The sequence below is a fragment of the Phasianus colchicus genome, chromosome 24, assembly GCF_987193195.1.
Source record: "Phasianus colchicus chromosome 24, bPhaCol1.hap1.1, whole genome shotgun sequence".
In the NCBI taxonomy this organism is placed as follows: Eukaryota; Metazoa; Chordata; class Aves; order Galliformes; family Phasianidae; genus Phasianus; species Phasianus colchicus.
This window is the reverse complement of record NC_143459.1, coordinates 6,203,842-6,223,316: the sequence shown is the minus strand read 5'-3', so window position 1 is coordinate 6,223,316 and position 19,475 is coordinate 6,203,842. Positions and strand designations below refer to the sequence as shown.

Below are 19,475 nucleotides of genomic sequence, written 5' to 3'. Positions count from 1 at the left end.
AGCAGCCAGGATCTAAAGCCAGGAAGCACAGGAGGCAATGAGCTTCAGTCATCATCTTTACCAGCCAGGTACAGAGCTCTGAGGGGCTACTTGGCGGCAGAGGGTTGTTTGGTTTTGTTTTTTTGTTGTTGTTTGTTTTTTTTTCTTACAATCAAAGAAATCAAAATGTGACCAAAGTTTACAGAAACAGAAATCAAGGTTCCACCCCACAGCCCAGGGCCTGAACGGCAGCTCACAGGGCTCCTGCTGCAGCCGCACGGCTCCCAGCTGGCTGTGCCCAGCAGCGGGGTGAGCTGCGGGCAGGGAGCAGTGCCAGCCCAGAGACCCTCGTGCTTTTCTCCAGGGCTGCAGCGCCTTCCACTCCATCCAGGGCTCTGTCTCACACAGCTCCTGCTGCCCAAGTCCTCCCAGGGGCGGCCGTGGCCGAAGCCTTCCAGTTCCTTTGTCCAAAGTGCTTTGATTCCTCATAGGCCCAGCTGGCCGGGAGCAGGTTGGATCCAGCGCTGTCCTCTTCCCGTGTCCTCACCCGCGTGGCTGCAGCCCCTCGCCCTCCTCTCTGCGCAGCTGCTCTGCTCACACGCGCAAACCACGCGGCAGCGCGGCAGGGAGGAGCGCTGGGTCTGGGGGCAGGCCTCGAGTCCAGTAAAAAAAATAATGCAAAATAAAGCTGTAGTACTTAGGAAAGTGAAACCAACACCATTTTTGCATAAATATCATCAAGGCCATGGAGGCTAAGGCTGTTTGCTTCCTGTGTTAAGTTAGTTGCCAGTTCCACACTCATCCGTTGACCTGCCCAGGTCCCTGAGAGATTTGGATTCCTGTCCGCGGGGGCACCAGTCCTGCAACTCCATCCTTCAGGCCGTCTCTCCCTGTTTGTCTGCAAGGCAAGAGGGAAGAGCCCATCAGGGACCCGCTCCTGCACCTCAACATCCCAGAGGTTATCCCCTGCTGTGCTGACCTGGTGTCCCATAGCAGCCCCAATGCAACCTGTGCTGTGCCGGGTCCCCTGGCCATGAGCATCCACACTCAGCTCCATTGGCTCTGGCCAATGGCTCAGGCACCACCCCCAGCACTGCCGTAGCCTTTGGCTAAGGAGCCCCCAGCACACACAGAGGGCTCAGCCAGCACCCCCAGCCCTCCTGCTCCACATACCTTGTGCTGGCGGCTCTGCAACCGCGGCGCTTCTGCCCTCAGCCATTCCCACCGACTCGCTGCCGGTTCTGCTCTCCTCCTCCACTGCCACTGCCTTGACTTTCCCATCTGGCGCAGGGGAGCCCAACGCCTCCGGTGCCTTTGGGCTCAGGGGTGATGCAGATGGCCCCAGGCCGAGCGAAGGCTTCTTGGCGACAGGAGGGGGCACTTTGCCAGGCTTTCGGTGCACCGGTGCCTTGCCTGGGCCCTGCTGGGCAGCAGCCGGGGCTGCCGAGCGCTGCCCGGAGAAATTCATCAGCTCGGTGACCAAGTTCCTCTTCAGGTCGGCCTGTGCCTCGGGGCATGAGGGCGTCTCGATCACCAGCTTCTTGGTGCTTTTGGCGAAGATGAAGCTGGCGGTGGAGGTGGGGGATTTGTGCCTGGGGGACAGCTGCCCGTCGCTGGCAGGCGCCTCCAGGCCAGGAGGAGCCGCTTTGCCGCCCGGGGGTTTTGCGGCCGGCCCAGAAGCCTCACTGGAGGACGCAGCGGAGGCCTTGAGGTGCACAGCAGCATGGAGCGGGTTTGAAGGCACCGCATCTTTGGCAGAATTGGGCTGCCGCGTGGACAGGGCCCGGCGGATGGGCTTCTGCGGCACCGCGCGCTCCTCGGCCACAGCGGGCGGCTCCATGCTGACGGAGCGCAGCCGCACCATCTGCAGCAGTGAGGGCGTGACGATGGGCAGGCTGGCGTCCTCCTTGGGCACCGGGCCGCTCTTGCTGCGCGATGCTGGCTCCTTCTTGCTGTCTGCCCGGGAGCCGTTCGCCGCCTTCTTAAGGCAGATCTGGGGCGGTAAAGCAGGAGCTGACGGCGGTGGCAGAGGTGGTGGTGGGGGCACGGTGGCCCCGGGTGGTGGCACGGTGGCTCCGGGAAGTGGCGTGGCGGGGGATGGCGGTGAGCCCTGCTGCTGGACGCACGAGGGGATGGTGGTTGAGGAGGAGGAAGATGCAGCTGTACTCGGTGCATGGTTCTGCCCTGCTGCTGGGGTCAGCACGGCATCAGGCGGGGGCAGGCTGGAGAAACAGGCTTCGTCTGGAGGGGGGAAGTCTGCCATGGACAGGTCGTGCTCCTCAGGGGCCGGGGGGGGCGGTGGGGGCCAGGTAGCCTCCGTGGGGGCCTCACAGGCAGTCTCGGGGCTCACCTCTGCCTTCTTGGCCGGTGGAGGAGGCGGGTGGTAGGCGGGCGGTGGTGATGGCGGTGGTGATTTGGTGCTGGGTTTGGTGGAGGGCTCCTGCCCTGCTGCGCTGGGCACCGACGGGTCCAGTGAAGGGGCGAGAGGGCTGGCGGGGGCAGTAGGTGTCTGGGGTTTGGTGGGCGGAGGGGAGAAGGGAGCAGGCACCTTGGGATGCGGCGGGATGACAAACCTATCCGAGCGGCTTTGCACGCAGTGCGGTGTCTCAGAGGGCACTGGGTCTGAGGCAGAGGAGGAGATAGAGGTGAGGGAGGAGGAGACGGACAGCGCGGGGGACTGTAAGGAGCAGACCCGGTCCGGCTTCTGGGGCTGGACCCTGCCTGGGGATGCGGCCGGGGGTCCCAGCCCCTTGGTAGGCAGCGTGGGCGTCCCACTCTGGCTGGAATATCCGCTGGAGGGTGACATGGTGCGGTCAGAGCCATCTGGGCAGCTCCACTTGGGCTGAGCTGAGGGTTCCCTCAGCACCACTGTAATTCCCCGCTCACCAGGGCTGCCCCGTGAGGTCTTGGGGGAGTTGGTCCCAGCCAAGCTCTCAGAGCGGATGCTGCTGGTCTCACTCAGCGACGAGGAGAAGACCTCATCCTCAACCGTCGGGCTGAAGGGCTCAGGGTGCGGGGACCACGGCACATCGCTCGCCTGCTGTGGCCGCCGGTTGGGCTTGGGGGGCAGCCCCAGCACCTTGTGCTCCCCCTCCGCCTTTTGGTACAGCGAGAATGTCCTGCGAGGGGGTGCCGGGGGCTTCTTCATCTTCCTGAGGGAGACGCTGCGTGCCGAGGAGCGCTCGCTCGCCAGGCTGCCCGTGTCCGAGCCCTCAGCCTGGCTGCTGGTGCTGAAGGCGGGGGATGTGCGGCCGCTGCTGCCGCCCACACTGCGGGGCCCCACGGCCAGCAGCCCGTGTGCTGTGTGCACTGCAGCCACGGCAGGCTTGGAGCAGGCGCTGGCAAAGCTGGCAGAGCTGTACACACTCATCTGATCGGCGTCGGAGCGTCGCGCGCTGTCGGCTTCGCTGCACAGCCCGGCCTCAGCCTGCCGGCGGTCGGAGCCGCCCTGCGAGGAGATGGTGGAGCTATTGGAGACAATGGTCTCGGTGGACTGCGAGTGGCTCCAGTTGTCGCTGGAGGAGGAGGGCTCACGGCTGCGGGTGCTGCGCTCCGAGAAGCGGGTGAGAGAGCGCACCGAGGCAGGGCTGGAAGACACCAGGCTGCAGCGGCTCAGTGTCCGCACGCTGCTCCTCGTCAGGGCCACCACGTCCACCATAGGCGGCAGGATGGCGTTGGGGATGATCTTGGACATGTAGGTGCCCTGGGGTGAGATGGACATGACGGGGCTCAGCAGATCCGGGGGGTTGGCGCTGGTGGTCATGCCTGGCACGGCCAGAGACTTCGGCCTCACCATGGGCGACAGTTTGGCCGACGTCTTCCTCCCCAGCAACGTGTCATCGTAGTAAACCCGGTCAATGTGCTTCTGCAGGGCCGTGTCTGTTTCCTCCAAGACTCCCAGGCGCACGCGGGCTCCCCTGGGGACATCCAGTGGTGGCAGGTTCCCATCGATGGTGGGGATACGGATGGCGTCACCGGAGACCTGGCCGCCGTTCAGCAGGGGCTGCGGTGCCCGGCTGCCCACGTGCCCATCTGTGGGACGTTCCCTGATCTCCCGGCTGTTCCTGAGACCTGGGAGCAGGGAGAAGTGGCCAGCTGTGATCTCAAGGCAGATGCACCCAGCTAAGGTAAACAGAGCCCCAGGGATGGGACTGAACCCTACAGCAACTCTTTGCTCATGCACTTACCCAGCTCCTTCTGGACGTGCTGGGGGATGCCCAGCACTGTTGTCCTCCTCTCCTTCCTCTTCCTGCCAGCCTTCTCTGAAGATTTGGAGAAGGAATCGTGCGGTCGGAATGTGGAACCTGTGAAAGGTGAGAGTGAGTCCAGCTGGTGTGACATGAGCCCTGGGCCACGCGTCCCCGATGTCCGCAGCCCAGTACCAGCTGTTGCTCACACACCCAGCACAACCCAGGGAGCATCCGCAGCCAAGCAGGGAGGAGACACTGTGTGCCTGTCTGTCCCCTCACCCAGCTCCATCCCAGCTACCGTCGCAGCCTCTGACTCAGCCAGAGCTGCTCTGTTTCCTCCAAAGGCCCCCAGATCCCTGCACTGGCTCGTGGCCAAGCAAGCTCTGAGCCTCAAAGCCCCAGAGATTCCTGCCACGCTCCCCAGCCCCTCGCTTGGCCCCTGGCCCCGCAGCCCGGCACCTTTCCGCTGGATCATCTCAGAGCGGATGGAGAGGGCGTCCTCAGAGGCGCTGTCGGTGAGGCAGGAGGCCGCCCGGCTCCGTAAGGACACACTGTCATCCTCCGACAACGCGCAGGACTGTGGGGACACACAGTGGGCTCAGATGGACCCCAGGCTGCAGGGAAGGAGCAGCCCTGTCCCCTCCAGGCCCCTTCTCTGCTGCGAACTGACTCCGCAGCCCAGACAAAAGCTACTCCGAGGGCCAAAGGCTGAGTCAGCCACACCGGCAGCCAGAGTCCTCCCACTAGGAGTGGGGCCGGGAGCAGCCCCAGGGACCCCACACAGTCCTAAAGACCCCAGAGAACAGGCGAGCCAGGTCCAGCAGGGTGGAGGGGCCAGCACCACCCTGTCCCCACACGAGAGCGAAGCATCATCCTCACCACTAAGCCAAAAACATCCCAGGGCTGGGGCAGGCTATGGGTAAATATGCCAGGGGAAATATGGCATACACTGGGTTCACAGCCTCATAACGGTCATGGCTTTCTGTGCCCCCCTCACCCCTCCAAAGTATCTCCCAGAGGTCAGGACAAGGCACAGCCCCGTGAATCTCCTCCCCGAGCCCTCACCACCTGCTTCTAAGGGGTTAAGGTGGCCGAGAGCCAAAGGGAGGCAGCAGTTTAAGCAAATACACGTGGGTGAGGCGCTGGGAGCGGGGTCAGAGCCCAGGGAAGCGGCAAACTCCAGCTCAGCCAAGAGAGTGGGAGTTTCTCATCCGTCAGCAGCCAGGGAGGGGCCCCGCCATGGGGCTGGATGTGGCCAGTGGTCCCTGTCATAGTGTCCCATCTCCTTGCCTCACTCAGCACTGCCAGGGGACACCGCTGGGGCAGACAGGGGGGTCAGAAGCACATAGGCATGGTGGGGGGCCATAGGCAGAGCCACATGAGGCAAGGCATGATGCACTGATGTTGAGGACAGGAATAGAGCCTCATCATGGGACAAAGGGGACAACACTGAGAGGGACACAGCCCGTTCCTGCCCTGCAACCCCCCTGTCCTGGTCCTGCAGCCCCAGCCTCAGCCATATCCCTGCCTCCTCTGGGCTACAGCGTTGCCCTCTGTCCTGTGCAGGGTGTAGGGGGGCTGCCCTGCTCACCTTACCCCCCACAAACCCCCAGGCGTGGCTGGATGGAGCTCCCATGCTCACCTGGAGGCTGTTGGTGTCCCCTTGGTCCCAGGCACTTTTGGTCTGCTTCTGCTTCTCTGCAGGAGAAAGGAAGGGGGTCAGTCTGCAGCTGCTGAGCCCAGCAGCACAGCCAGTGCCCCCCAGGGCAGTGGGGCTGTACAACTGGTGCCACCCCCAGTGCTGGACTCTGGTCACTCCGCAGCACCACCCACACAGGCAGGCCAGCCAGCTGCCCGGGGCACTGGGGACACCACCCTGCAGCCCTGGGGGCCTCGGGGCCAGCAGGACCCACCTTGGTGCTGCAGGGATTTGAGCCCCTCGCGGGCCTGGTTGTGCAGCTCCTCCAGGTGCGGGGGCCGCGTGCTGGGGAAGAAGACGTTGTCGGGGCATTCGTCACCTGCTCTGTACTGCACGCTCAGCCGCCTGTCGTTCTCGGTCTTGGCAGCACCTGCAAAAGCAGCGGGGTCAGCCACCAGCCTCCTGCACGTCAGCAGCCCCCGGCCCTGCAGCCAGGCGGGATGCAGTCTGCCCTCGAGCTCAGAGCACAGGACCAGCCTCGTCCCTCCAGCTCTGCCCGATCGATCAGACGGAGTCAGCCTGTCTGCGCTGTGAGAGGCGCCGTGTTTTCCCCCCGGCAGCCAGCACAGAGCTGGGGCACAGAGCTGGAGCACAGAGCTGGGGCACAGAGCTGGGGCACAGAGCTGGGGCACAGCGCTGCCCTCCGCACAGCACCTTCACTGCAGGGCCAACAAAGCAGCTGTTGGGGGCTGCGGGCTGCTCGAAGGGGCAAATATGGAGAGAAGGACAGAAAGACCCTTCCTTCTATAGGACTGCATCATCTCAAGGCCTTGCAAAGAACCCCAGGGAGCAGGGCCTCACCCCTAAGCTGGTACAGAATATGTAAACCACGACACAGTCCCCAGGGGACCCTAAGGCTGCCGTCCCCCCTCCACAGCTGCACCAGGTGGCAGAGCTCCAGGTGCCACGCCACGGCCAGCACAGGGCCATGCACACCCATCCCACAGCCCCATCCTTCCCAGCACCCAGTGGTGCCCACAGCTGGCACCCCCACAGCTCTGGTCCCCAGTGGGGCTGCACCTGGCAGCGCCGGCGCAGGGTGACACAGGGACATGGGCACAACCCCGTCCGCCCTCAGTGGCCTGCAGAGCCTCCAGCTCTTCCTGCCTGGAAAAAAACAACTTCAGGCAGGGAGGGGAAGGGAGGGGAAGGGGAAGGAGACAACAGGAGGCAATGGGGTGGAGGGAAACGCTGCTGGGATGCAGGCAAGCACTGCTCGGCATCCACCACCAACTGGGACAGCCGCTGCCTCGTCACACCCAGGCCGTCCCCAGCACAGCTCACAGCCGGCCCCAGCCATGCTCGGAAGCTCCGGCACACAAAGACCAGGCCCTGAACAATGGAGCCGGCCCACCCGCCGCGCCGCCCAGCCAAGCCAGCTGCCTCCACCGGCACCCACAGCACCCAAAGGCTTGGCTGGGTGCGGAGCTTATTGGTGGGTCCTCAGGGACCCCCCGTGCCGGTGCAGGGACACAAGGCAACCACAACCCCGTCGCACTGCCCTTCCCCTAAAAATGCCCTCCCCACCACCGGCGGCCCCTCGCCCGACCCCCACCCGCGAGGGCTCGGCTGCTTTCCGGCGAGTGGGGAGCACCGCGCCGTGCCCTGCGGTCCCCGTGGTGAGAACGGGGCCGGTGACCTTCGCTGCCCTCCGCGGGCGGCAGCTGCTGCAGGGACCCCCGAGGCACGCGGGGGTCGGGGCGCCCCGGGGTTGCGTAAGGACAAGCGAAGCGCTTCTCCCTCCCTCCCGCTCCGCACCTCCACTCACCCTTCTTCTTGAAGAAAGCCAGAAGCGAGGAGAGGTTCCTGCCCATGAAAACCACCATGGTGGCCAGGAGAAGGGTCCGCTCCCCGCGGGAAGGGGGCTCCGCCGCCCCCAGCCGAGGCTCTGCCGCCGCCTATCGCGCCGGGGGGCGGATGCCGAGCCCGCAGCTCTTTCTCCCCACGCTCGTCCGTGCCGCAGGACCCGGCTGCACGATGCCCGGCGGGAGGATGCTCGCCCGGCGGAGCGGCTGCGCGGGGAGAGGCCGGAGCCGGGGGGGGGGGAAGCGCGGCGGCAGGAGGGGCAGCCCGGCTGCTCCCAGCGCGCTCCCGGTGCTGGGAGGAGGAGAGCAGGGCCCCTCCTCTGGCCTCCCGCTCGCCCCCCGCCCTCCCTCCCCTCCTGCACGAAGCGTGCGGGGACGCACCCTGCCTGGCACGGGGCTGAGTACAGAGAATTCCCCCCAAATTCCTGTGCTCGGGGGGGAATCCCCCCGCATCGTCCACATCAACCACGACTGGTCCCCACTGGACACAGCAGCCCTTCAAACCGCCGTGCTGGCCTTCACACCGGTGTGGCCAACTGGGGGGAGCTGGGAGGCATTTCGCCCCCAGGCATCAGCCCTTGGGACGTGCTGCAGCGTGGCAGGGAGGGCCGGTGCCCCCACGTCCCCACCGTGTCCCCCAGCACAGCAGTGTCACGGTCAGCCTGTGGCACTGGGGCATAACTGGGCTTCAGACCAGTCCAACCAGTAGCTCCAGCCGCTGGGGCAGGCGGAGGGGGGGGCAGGGAAGGGAGGTTGGCAGCTGCAGTGCCCACGCACGAGGGGAGAGAACTGCAGGCAGAGGTGGGGGCAGGGAGCACCCACAGCTCTCTGTGCACCCCTGCGCCCGCACCCCCTGCACCCGCTGCCGGGCTCCCACTGCACAGATGCTGCCAGGATTCCTCTGCACTGCCAGATGGGTGCAGCTTGTGGCCCTGCTGCAGGGAGCGGCCAGCAGCCCCCCAGGCCCCTCCTCGCCCCCCCACACTGAAGGAAGGCCGCCCAGCCAGGCGTGAAGGGGAGCAGCACCTGGGGCACCGCGTGGGGTGGGAGGTGAGTGCTGAGCTTTGCACCAGCACAGTGCTGACCCTACCAAACAAGCACTGATGTCACTTGGGGCCCCACCAGCACCACGCATCCATCCTGCACACTGCACCAGCAGCACCATCCCGGTGGGGCAAAGCCTTCTTCCTCTGCAGGAGCAGCTCCCCGTGGGCTGTGCAACCAGCTTACTGCAGCCAAACACGGGTCTGGCTGTGGGCAGAGCAGTTACCCAAGGCACAGAGGGACCGCACTGCGGGCACGGCCCTGGCCTGGTGGTGCAGCCTCCTCTGCATCTACTCCAGCCAACGTGCAGAGCTGCCCGCAGCTCCTGCACACCTACCCTGCAGTCAGCAGTGCACAGCACCGTCCCCACAGCAGGGCAGGATCAGCCCTGCTGCCCACGCGCTCACCCAGAAGGTGCCGGCAGCCACAGGCAGACACTCCCAGCTCTTTTCACAGTGCAAATGGAAAAGGGCCAAAATGAAAGAGCTGAGGGTGCACAAAGCAGGCGGCACGTGCTGCACCAAGCGCTGCCCTCTGCTCTGCGGGCAGTGCATCGCTGCGCTGCAGGAAGGGTGCAGTATCCATGGCAGCAAAGGATGGAGCAGGATGGAGCTGCAGCCCAGCACACGGGGATCCCACAGCAGAGGCTGCAGATGCAGCCCACACTGGCAGCAACACGTCTGCCCAGAGCTGGCATCCCATCCCATCCCATCCCATCCCATCCCATCCCATCCCATCCCATCCCATCCCTCACTCATTCCTTGTGACGTGCCCTGGATCGACCCGTCCCCTCCAGGCTCTCGTGCTCCAACCTGACACACATGTGCCTCATGCACGTGGCAGCCATATCCTGCAGCAGGAGGACCGGTTCCTGCCCAGGACAGGTAGGACGGCCCCAAGGATGATTTCCCTGTACAGGACCTGGTGTCCAACAGGCAAAGCACTGCTGATGGCAGGGAGAGCCATCTGTCTGGAGGGAGAGACCAGAGCTGAGACCCCAAAGGAGCACAGCTGGGTCCATGCAGCTGAGGATGCTGCAAGGAAATGGTGCTGGCCCCATTGCAGGGTCTCTCTCTTTGGGGTGAGCCAGGGGGAGAAACCCTCCCTGCCTGGCTGAGGGGTGAGCACTGGCTCCGTGCTCCACGCTGCGCCTGCACGTCCGTGAGCAGCGGGCTGGGCCACTATCCCCAGGTGTGTGCATCCATCGCTGCCTGCACAGCACTGCCCTGACTTGCCTTTGGGTCCTGCGGCGGGGAACAGGCAGCGCCCGCCCGGCACCACTGACTCATCGGGGAAAAATGGGGAGGAGGAGCAGGGGAGCTGGCACGGGGGCTGCGAGGTCCCAGAGGAGCAGCGGGAGGAGATGCTGCTTTCCCTTCTGGGCGGCACTGGGGACCTTCTGCACCATGGGGCATCAAACGATGCTCGTAGGCACCAAATGGTGACGCCCAGGTGTGCAAATGTGGCCGCTGCTCAGGGACAGCACAGTCCCTCTGTGCCCAGGCGGCTGCAGGAGCTCCCCACCCTTATTGCTGCCCTGACTCTCTGCATGGGGTCTGCACACTGGGACAGAGCTATCTCAAGGCAGGACAAGAGCACAATAATATTGATGGTAGCTTTGGCCACACGGCCCCTGGCTGCCCTGCACTGCTATCTGCAGGGTTACAGCCAGCCCTGCTCCTTGCTCCAGGGCTGATCTTTCAGCCAGGAAAACATCTCCACAAAGTAAATAAACACGACCCGAACAGCACTGCTGGTTCTGTTCTCAAAGACAATCCCATGCAGAGACAGAAATAAAATTAATTTTGAACGGGAAAATAAACAAGAGTCTTTTTCTTCCTTTCAATTATGGAACAGAAAACTAGCACGAGTGCCCCGGGAAAGTGAATGGCACAGAGAATCAGGTGGGGATGGGATGGGAGGGGAAACCCCACCTGGGGGAGGGCTAAAGTCCACAGCTGCCGTCAGGCAGCACAGCAATGAAATGGGGACAAACTGAGTCACAAAAGCACAGAGTCCGTGCTCTGGTCACACAACACACCGGGAAGCCGCGGTCCCTCCTGGGCTGCTCCATCCCTCGGCCCCATCCGGCTGGCAGGCAGTGCGGCGCCCGCTCCCAGCCCATCGCACGGGGCCTCCCGCTGCGTCCCCACCTGCGCTCGGCCCCTCCTGAGAAGCCACCAAACAGGTTTGAAGGTAAACACAGTCTGAGCCGGGAGCCGGATCCGGGCGGGGATGGCCCAGGCGGAGCAGGGCAGCCAGCAGGCGAAGGGAGGGCTGGGGGTGAGCCCTGCGCGTGGCAGCCCCCGCTGCGGGCACAGCGCTGTCACCTCCTCCCTCCACAGTGAGCCACGCCGAGCCGTGCCGAAGTCCAGAGCTCTGCTAGCGCTGCTCTGTCTCCACTGAGCTCCCCTCCTCCGCCTGCCATGCGCCCCTCCCAGCGCTGCTCGCTGCCCGCTCCATCCGCACCACGCGTGCATCGTGCCCGGTGCTCGCAGGGACCGAAGGCGCTCTGCAAATGTCAGACGTGCCTGTCACAGCAGGTCCTGTGCTCCGCATGGGAGCAGATCCAGGAAAGGATTAGAGACAAGACCCTGCAGGTTTCTTTACACGCAGCAGCGCCGAGGGCTCCCAGCAGCAGACCTGCAGCTCCATCGGCCCAGCTGGCTGCTCAGCACCTCGCTCTGCTGGGCGCAGCCTGGCCGGGTGCCACGTTCCTGCACCCTGACTCAGCAGGGCCTGGCGGGGCTGTCCTGATAAGGAGCAGATAAGAGGCTTCGGTCTCCATGGTACTCAAGGACTGCCAGGGACCTTCCCCACGCAGCTCCTGCTGTACGGAGCCCAGAGAGGAGCAGAGGGGATGCACCCAGAGGAACATCCATCCCCTGCTCTGGCACAGAGAGAGACGTGAGATAAGTAGGGCCGGGCCGCTCAGGCTGAGGATGCAGTGCCCCTCACACCATGGCAGGGAGCAGGTCGTGGGCAGCACAGCCTCCTGCCAACCCCTTCTGGCACGGCTCCTGCTCTTTGAGATCAAAAGGCACTGGGCAGCCACATGGTTGGGCGCTGCCTGCCTGCTCCTGAACGCCCTGCAGCCGGGGCACCTGGTCTTGGAGCGGCTGGAAGAGAACGAGCCCTGTGGGAGGGGAGAAACACAGCACACCCCAGGACACGGAGGTCACACAGCAGCAGCCAGCGGGTCCAGGGAGGAGTGCCTGCAAATACTCTCAGAAAGCACATGGCTGGCCAAGCAAAACTCCCGCAGAGCTGAGCAGCAGCGGGAAGTGCGCCCAGCCCCAGCCACACCAGCCCACCCCAGGAGAACCAGAGGGCGGCGATGGGGCCGAGCAGCCGGAGATGGGAACCACGGGATGCTGCTGCTCTCACCACCAGTGATACGCAGTGATCCTCAGACCTGAAATCCAGGATCCCCGGGGCCTGGTCAGGGCAGGAGCAGTGGGCATCGCCATGGCAGGGAGCGGGGCCGGCACCCTGCCCCCAGCCCGTGATCCCAGCTGCGCCCTCCGAAACGCTGAAGCGACACAATGCAAATTCTTTGGCTTTGTGGCCGCCGCGCCGTTGCCATGGAGCGGTGGCAGAGAACAAACAGAACTTGCCCCATGTTTTCTCAGCGCCTTCCACCCCATGCCCTTCAGCCCTCCTCACCCATCCCAGCATCTGCCCGGTGGTGCTGCACCCACTGTGCACATTTTGGGCCCATCTGCCCACGCCACCATGGTGCACCTGACCTGAAGTCCCCAACCTGCAACCCCGGCCTGTGGGGGGACATTGGGTGCAACCTCTGGAGCAAGGCACGGTGCTGGCAAAGCAGGCAGGCTGCCGTGAAGCTTCCTTCTGGGAGAGAAATGCCCCAGCCTGGGGGATGGGACCAGTGGGACCAGGAGCTGCTCAAAGCGCCTCATGGGGCAGCACAGGGTTGGCACGGAGAGGGGACCTGTCCCCAATGGGACCAGCCCCAATGGTTAGATGGAAAGGAGACTGCAGGGAAAGGGGCCAGGAGGAGCCTGCAGGGCAGGAGGTGCTCGCTTCACTTCCCCACCAAATCTTAGGGAAAGGGATTTCCCAGCTGACTCTTTGGGACTTGTTTGCTTTGCTTAATACCCATTCGATTTCAACAGGTAATTGATGGTGTGGATAAAAGGAGGCTTTGTTACAGATGTTACACACCTTTTACCCCTCAGTTATGAGGCTGAGAACACACCAGGAGCATTCCCAGAGCCGCCCACTTTGCAAACCCCAACCTGTCTCTGTGCTCCGGGGACAAATGGGACCTGCAGAGTCCCCACAGGGCTGAGCCTTCTGGCTGCCCGCCGTGCTCTGCAGGTCACCTCTGAACCACACCTCACAGTTTCACACGGCTTTCTTGTGCCCTGAGCCCAGCCAGGGAGCTGAATCCAGGCTGTGACATGTTTGCCTTGCGACAAGAGGGACACTGGGATGCTGGCAGAGTTGGCAGCAGAGCCCAAGTGCTGGCTCTGAGCAGGACTGGCACCAAAAGACACCAAAGCTGGCACGCACCGCAGGAAGGGGTCTCAGCACGCAGGGAGCGCAGACAAGCCACCAAACGGCCCTTAATGCCACCTCAGTCCCATCAACCACACCTGTGCCAAGCCAGGAGCACAGTCAGATCCCCTCCCCACCACACGCAGGGGACAGGGAAGCAGCTTAACATCAGCAGGACAGGTCAGCAGCCCCACTGCTCGCACTGTCCGGTCTGACAGGACCAAGCAGGGGGCTGGCAGGGACCCCAAGGATCTGATAACCCCATATATGCATCCAATTTACACAGGACCCTCCCTTGGATCGATGAGCTGAGCTCCCCCTGCTTCTCCAGTCTTCTGAACTGCATCCCCAGAGCATAAGGCTGTGGTGCAGTGAGTGCCCCCAGCTACACAGTGAGAGCCATCTCGGTCCCCATCCTCACGGGATGCAGCCTGCTCCCCCAGCTCCGCCTCTGCCCCGCACAGCCCCCAGGGCCACGCATCCAGCCGCCAACGCGTCCCCCCCGGCTCCTACCTGCCCTCGGCTTCCCAGCCCGACCCCACGGCCAGGGGGAGCCCGCGGGACTCCTCTTGCGGTACGCGTTGCCCATGGCTCCGATCTCAGCCTCCACCGCCTCCGGGCGGAGGATGCCGCGGCCCTACATGGCGGTGCTGAGGGGGCTGCCGGGGGGGCCCACAGCGCAGGGCTCCCGGCCGCCCGCTCCCATCGCTGCGGGAGCCCAGCTCGCAGCCGGCTCTGCCGGAGCCAATGGCACAGGAGGAGAGGAGTGGCCTCCCGGGAGCGCCCAGCGGCCCTCCCAGCCCCGGATCGAGGTGGGCGCCGTGGGTGGGAGCACAGGCACGGGGTTTACGGCCCCCCCGGCCCCGCTCTGCTCTCCGGGTTCTGCTATCTGCCGGTCATTCTATCGGCACAGCGGCCACGGCCATCCCAGCTCACGAGTTGACAAAGCCGAGTTGAGCCCGCAACAATTTCTGCGTGCCCTGGGCACAGCTCTGCACTGTGGGAGATGTGGCCCCGGGGTGGGGGGTTGGGGGTCCCGGGACCCGCAGCCCCAAGGGCACAGCCCGTCCTGCTCTCCCCGAGGGGCAGCCAGGCGATGAAGTTCCAAGCATCTGCCGCCCGAAGCTGCAGCCGGAGCGCAGCCGGCTGCACTTGGACATCGCTGCCCCCCGCTCCCCCCCGGCCGATCCCAACCCACGGCCTCGTGGCGGCTCTCGGCCGTGCACTTCTGCAGGCAGCCGGCAGGACGGGGCTGCGTGCGGGCAGCTCAAAGCGGCGCTGCTGCAACGGCGGTGATTCTGCACAGACAAGCCCGGAGTCGGGCGGCTGCGAAACGCGTGGGCACGGCGAGCAGCCCGCCCGTGTGAAGTGCAGCTCTCCCTTCTGGTTTTAATGAGAAAATTAAACGCTCTGAGGGCAGGGAGGGGTCAGCTGGTCAGAGGGTGGGCAATTCCCACCGGCAGTGTTTATGTTCCTTTGGTGATTCAGCGAAGGCGCGGATGAATAGGAAGGATGGTTTCGTGGTGAAGGCGCAGCACTACAACTATGGAGGTGATGTACAAAAATTATCAGCCGGACGCCCCGTGCCGACCTCCCGAGGTGATCCACAATGAGTTCACCTGTGGACTTCAGCCTCCTCCTCTGCAGCGGAATTAACACTGCTCGGGTTCCCACCAGCGTGTGGTGGGGCAGAGCCTGACCCCACGGTGCTGCATCAGCGCGGCCCATCGCTGCAGCACCCTGCTGAGGGCAGCCCTGGAACCAAATCAGGACATGGGCACACGAGCAAGAGTCAGAGCTCCCTGCTCAGCAATGCGGGGTGACTCCACGCTACCCCCACATCCTGGCACTGCTGCTTCAGTGACATGCAGACCCCAACACTGCACACTTCCCCCCTCCGCCGTGACACGGCTTCACCAAACACTGCTTGAAGAAAAGCATTTTCACTTCTCTCCCTGCAAAAAAGAGGGGGCTGGAGCCTGCAGCACTGCCCCAGATACAGGCAGACACTTCCCTTTTGCTCCAGCACCCAGCTCCTACTGAGCTGCCACAGTGCTCCGGGGGCTCCAGCAGGGAGCAGAGCCAAGGTCAGCCAGCCCCACCAAGAGCAGGGTGGAGCGGCAGGGAGATGGACAGTGAGGTACAGATCTCATCACCCCTGCGCATCCAATCCTGGTGTGGTCACACACTCGCTCTGCCAGGTGGGCAGCCCACGTCCTGTGGGGCAGAGACCCCCCTGTGCCCCTCAGGGAAGGATCAGTCCCTGCACTGACCCCATCCCCGAGCAAACAGAGCGGGAGCTGCACTGCCTGAATGAGAAAGGAATTCAGCCCTTGTTCCCTTAATGGGGAAGCAAAGCTCAGAGAGGCAAAGGTGACACAAAACCCCCACTCGAGATCCCCAATCATTAACAGCAATACATAACCAGGAGGGTTTCACATTAGTTCCTGCTGCAGCCGGAGCCCAGGCTGTCAGCACCGCGCAGCTCCTCGCCCCGGGGCAGCGCAGCTCTCGGCACAGGGCTCTGCTCCTCTGCTCCTTTGGCAGGTGAAGGATTTTTCGCTTCATCCCTGCCCAGCTCCTCGCCCTCCGCTGGCCTGCGTTCCCCCTGGTGCCGGAGACGAAGTCAATGATGATATTGTCTTATGAAATAAAACCTTCCTTCTAAAAGGAAACACGACCCTGGTGAAATAGTTTTATCGGCTCTTACGGAACGCTATTTGTGAGAGCAATTCCTGCAGTTGTCTCCAGGTGGAATAGCTGTGGTTGAGGACACACCTCTCTTTGTTCGGTGGCTCCGGGCCCGGCCGGCGGATTCCTGTTGTTCACATTTTCTGAAGTGTCACTCTCTGCCTTCTGCAGATTTAACAAATTCGTGACTGCGCGGATGGAGCGGGCAGCAGGAGGAGCGCAGCACCGCACCGCCACCTCCCCACGACCTCCTGCACTTCAGCACAGCTCGGCACCAGAACACATTGACACCAAATGGCGACGGCGCTGCCGTGTGACAGCGGAGATGAGGGACGTGGGGGGCAGAGGCACCGAGCTGCTATCAGAGCAGCACACGCAGCCCCGCAGCGCTCAGCCCCGCTGTGCAGCCGCTGCGTGCGTTCAGAGCTGTGTTCTCAACCCCAGCACTCAGGAAGTCTGCTGCTGCTGCACGAAGCTGGCATCAAAGGCAAGAAGCCAACGCTCATTTAGGGCTCTTAGAACATCGATTCCTTTACTTCGCTGGGGAATCACGAGCAATGCTGTGAGGCCCATATAAAGCCATAGCCAAAATCTGGGCCAACACCCCCAGCACATGGCCATGCAGGGGCCTGCTCACACCCCCCTGCTCACACCCCCCTGCTCACACCCCCCTGCTCCAGCACACAGCGCTGCTGACAGTTAAGAGGCTGTCAGCCCCCCATGGGTCTGCAAGCACTGCTCACACAGGGAGAGAGAAAGCTTTCAGCTCCCTTGCTCCCAACCAAAACATCTCCTGCAGACAGCAGGAAAAGCAGCCCCACGGCACTGCAGGGCTGCAGGAGCAGAGGCCCCTGCTTCACCCCAACCCAACATCCCGAGGGCTGACAACACCCTCAGCTCCAGAGTCACCACAGTATCGGGGAAATGCACACCCTGGGCATCGAGCGGTGCTCCTCCTCTGCAGGAGGGCAGAACGACCCGAGCGAGGGCTGCAGCTCGCATGCACTCCTCCAGCTCACACATTTCTTTCTTTTTCCATCTTCCAGCCGCCAACACGCGTTGGAGCAGTGGAAGTGCCTGTGGCTGTCACCCAAGTGCTCACGGATGCTGTGGCCGCTCCTCCAGGCTGTGCTGGGACCGAGAGCATCCAGCAGGAGGGGGTTCCATCCTTCACAAGGGCTGCCCCTGCCCAGTGCCGTTCCTCCGCTGAGATCCATCCGTCAGGATGACAGCATCCCTGCTCTTCCCAGCCCAGCTGAGCAGACAGAGCTGGGATTTCCCATCAGATGGGCCACAGGACTGATCCAAAATGGAATTGCTTTCATCCTGCAGTTCCCATGCTGTCAGTGCTGAGCAATCCGGACCCAGCTGACACTGAGGAGCAAGAACAGCCCTGACCCACAGCTGCACCCCACACCCACAGCCACGCAAATGGAGGGCAACAACAGAGCCACGGCTGCTGCAGAGCTCAGCACCACAAAGACACAGAGAGAAGAGCACAGCGCCAGCAGCCAGAGCCCACCATGACCTGCTTAAGTGCTCCTCTTCCCCATCCCACAGTTCCCAGCTCGACGCCTGGAAGCACTGCCAGGTTGGGCAGAGCCCACAGCTTCACACAGCACCCGGCGCTGCCGAGCTCTGCACCCACACTGCGCAGCACTGCGGGGACATCACTGCACAACACGGACCAGCGTCGTCTCCCCGGCTGCTCGGAGAGGCCCTGCTACGCGGGGAAGGACGGCACACAGCACCCGCCTGAGGTCAGCGGGCAGAAAGGCCGCAGCACAGCCCCGGGGATGCGCACAGCCGGGCTGGAGGCGGTTAAGCAGGGTGGGGCTGCTGAGTGCCGGAGCCAGCAGGGTGATTCAGACCCGCACGCGCTGCTCCACATCGCACCTCCGAGCGGCTCTGCGGGGAACCCACAGCCCATAGGGGCACAGAAACCCCAGCGCTGCCACCCGCATGGGGACACTGCACAGCCCCTCATCCTGGGTGCCGGGATGCTGAGCGTACTGCAGCGCCCTGCTAACACAGCGCGGGGTGCGGGCTGGGGCTGTGACTGCTGATCTGCGGGTGAATGGTAAAACTTCAGGAAAAATTATTAATTATAAAAAATGAAAATAAAAAAAAGGGTTGACAGAGCTGGAGCGGCGCTCCTGCAGGGAGGAATATCACATGCTTTGGCACGGCTTGCTTTTTCTGCTCAGGTTTCAGGCTCGCAGCAGTGCGCGCTCCGTGTGCTGCGCCCAGGCAGCATCTCAGGGACCCCCCGCACGGCCCGGCCCCTCCTTCCTTATCGCACATCTCAGTGGGCTTCTCGAAGCCGCGGTTCTGGGAACGAACCCCCCGGGGCAAACGGAGGAGGAAAATTCCAGGTGAAGGCAGCCGGGCGGCACCGCCGCGCCCTGCGGGAAGGACGGCCGTGTGACACAGCCGGGATCCCTCACGGCAGGGACGGAGCCGTGCCACCCCGCCTGTGACCGCCGCCACCGGGAGCAGCCGTGCGAGCAGAGCGTGGCACAGCTCCACACCTCCACGCCTCGCACCCTGCGGGCGGCTCCGGACGGGACGCGGATGGGACACGAGGACAGCCCTGCACGGGGCCACGGCGAGGACAGGAAGGGCCACACCTGGAGCACGGCAAACACCGGGCCCAGGAGGAGGAGGAGGCGGCTGGCGTGCCTCCAGATTTCCCTCAGCCCCAACGACCTTCTGAGTCAGCGCGGAGCCGAAGCGGCAGCAGCCCTCGGGGCAGCGGTGAGAGCGCGCCGGGTCCGTCCTGCCGCGATCACCGCCATCGCGGCCCCCGCTCAGCACTGAGCCGCTCTGGCCTCTCCACGGCCACCATCGCCGACCCCCTCCGCCATCTCCTGGTCCCCGCTTCAGGCAGCCCCGCACCGCCGCGGCCTCGCATCGAGCCCTCCTCGCCCACCCCTCCACTTCGCCTCGGCCACCTCCACGGCCGGACCCGCAGCTCTCGTCAGCCGCCGCCACAACCGGCGCAACCGGCGCAGTTGTCACCCCGACCCCTCCGGCCGCCGCTCCGCGCCCCCCGCCCGCTGACCGCCGCTCCCCGCCCCGCCCCCCTCACCCGCTCCGCGCAGATCGGGGCTCGCGGCCGCCGGGCTGCCCGCCCTCCTCTTCCTCCTCCGGCCCCGCAGCCAGCTGAAGGCCCTCCGCAGTCCGCCCGCCTTGCCGCTGCCCTTCTTCTTCCGGGGGGACACCTCGGGGGGGCCGGGCTCGGCCTCGCCGCCGTCCGCAGGTGCACGCGGGGCGGACATGACCGCGGCGGGCAGAGCCCCGCGCCGCCCGCTGCCCATAGGGCCGGGCCCGCCCCGGCTGCGGCTCCGGCTGAGGCTGCGGCTCGGCCCCAGCTCCGGGCTCCCGCCGAGCGCACGGCGCCGACGGAAAGTTTCTCCGGAGCCGGAGCCGGGGCGGAGCCTGCGGCCTCGCCGGGCTGCGGGAGGACCCGGCCCCGGCCGTCCGCTCCGCCCCTCCGCTCCGCCCGTGCGCAGGTGGGGATCGCGGCCCCGGAGCCACCTG

At 64.5% G+C, this 19,475-nt stretch overlaps 1 protein-coding gene across 3 annotated transcripts; it reads right to left on the bottom strand.

Moving 5' to 3' along the window:
• Positions 1-43: 43 nt before the first annotated feature.
• Positions 44-19,340, bottom strand: NHSL3 (NHS like 3). 3 transcript variants are annotated; one of them, XM_031594766.2, is made up of 7 exons: positions 19,024-19,340; positions 6,083-6,238; positions 5,812-5,867; positions 4,629-4,746; positions 4,167-4,283; positions 1,153-4,050; positions 44-877 (listed from the first exon to the last, which is right to left on the bottom strand). In XM_031594766.2, exons 1-7 carry the CDS (start codon positions 19,250-19,252, stop codon positions 855-857), a joined length of 3,597 nt encoding a protein of 1,198 aa, XP_031450626.2. In that variant the 5' UTR covers positions 19,253-19,340; the 3' UTR covers positions 44-854. The 3 variants fall into 3 exon arrangements, with proteins under 3 accessions (XP_031450626.2, XP_031450627.2, XP_031450628.2); XM_031594767.2 differs by lacking the exon at positions 19,024-19,340 and adding an exon at positions 13,755-13,959; XM_031594768.2 differs by lacking the exon at positions 19,024-19,340 and adding an exon at positions 7,637-7,955.
• Positions 19,341-19,475: the final 135 nt, after the last annotated feature.

Bases quoted from the DNA above. Each gene is read 5' to 3' on its own strand.
- NHSL3 (XM_031594766.2), bottom strand. From the start codon at position 19,252: ATGGGCAGCGGGCGGCGCGGGGCTCTGCCCGCCGCGGTCATGTCCGCC. The intron at 6,239-19,023 runs GTGAGGGGGGCG...CTGCTTTTGCAG, and splicing joins CCCCGATCTGCGCGGAGCGG to GTGCTGCCAAGACCGAGAAC. The intron at 5,868-6,082 runs GTGGGTCCTGCT...TTTCTCCTGCAG, and splicing joins CAAATCCCTGCAGCACCAAG to AGAAGCAGAAGCAGACCAAA.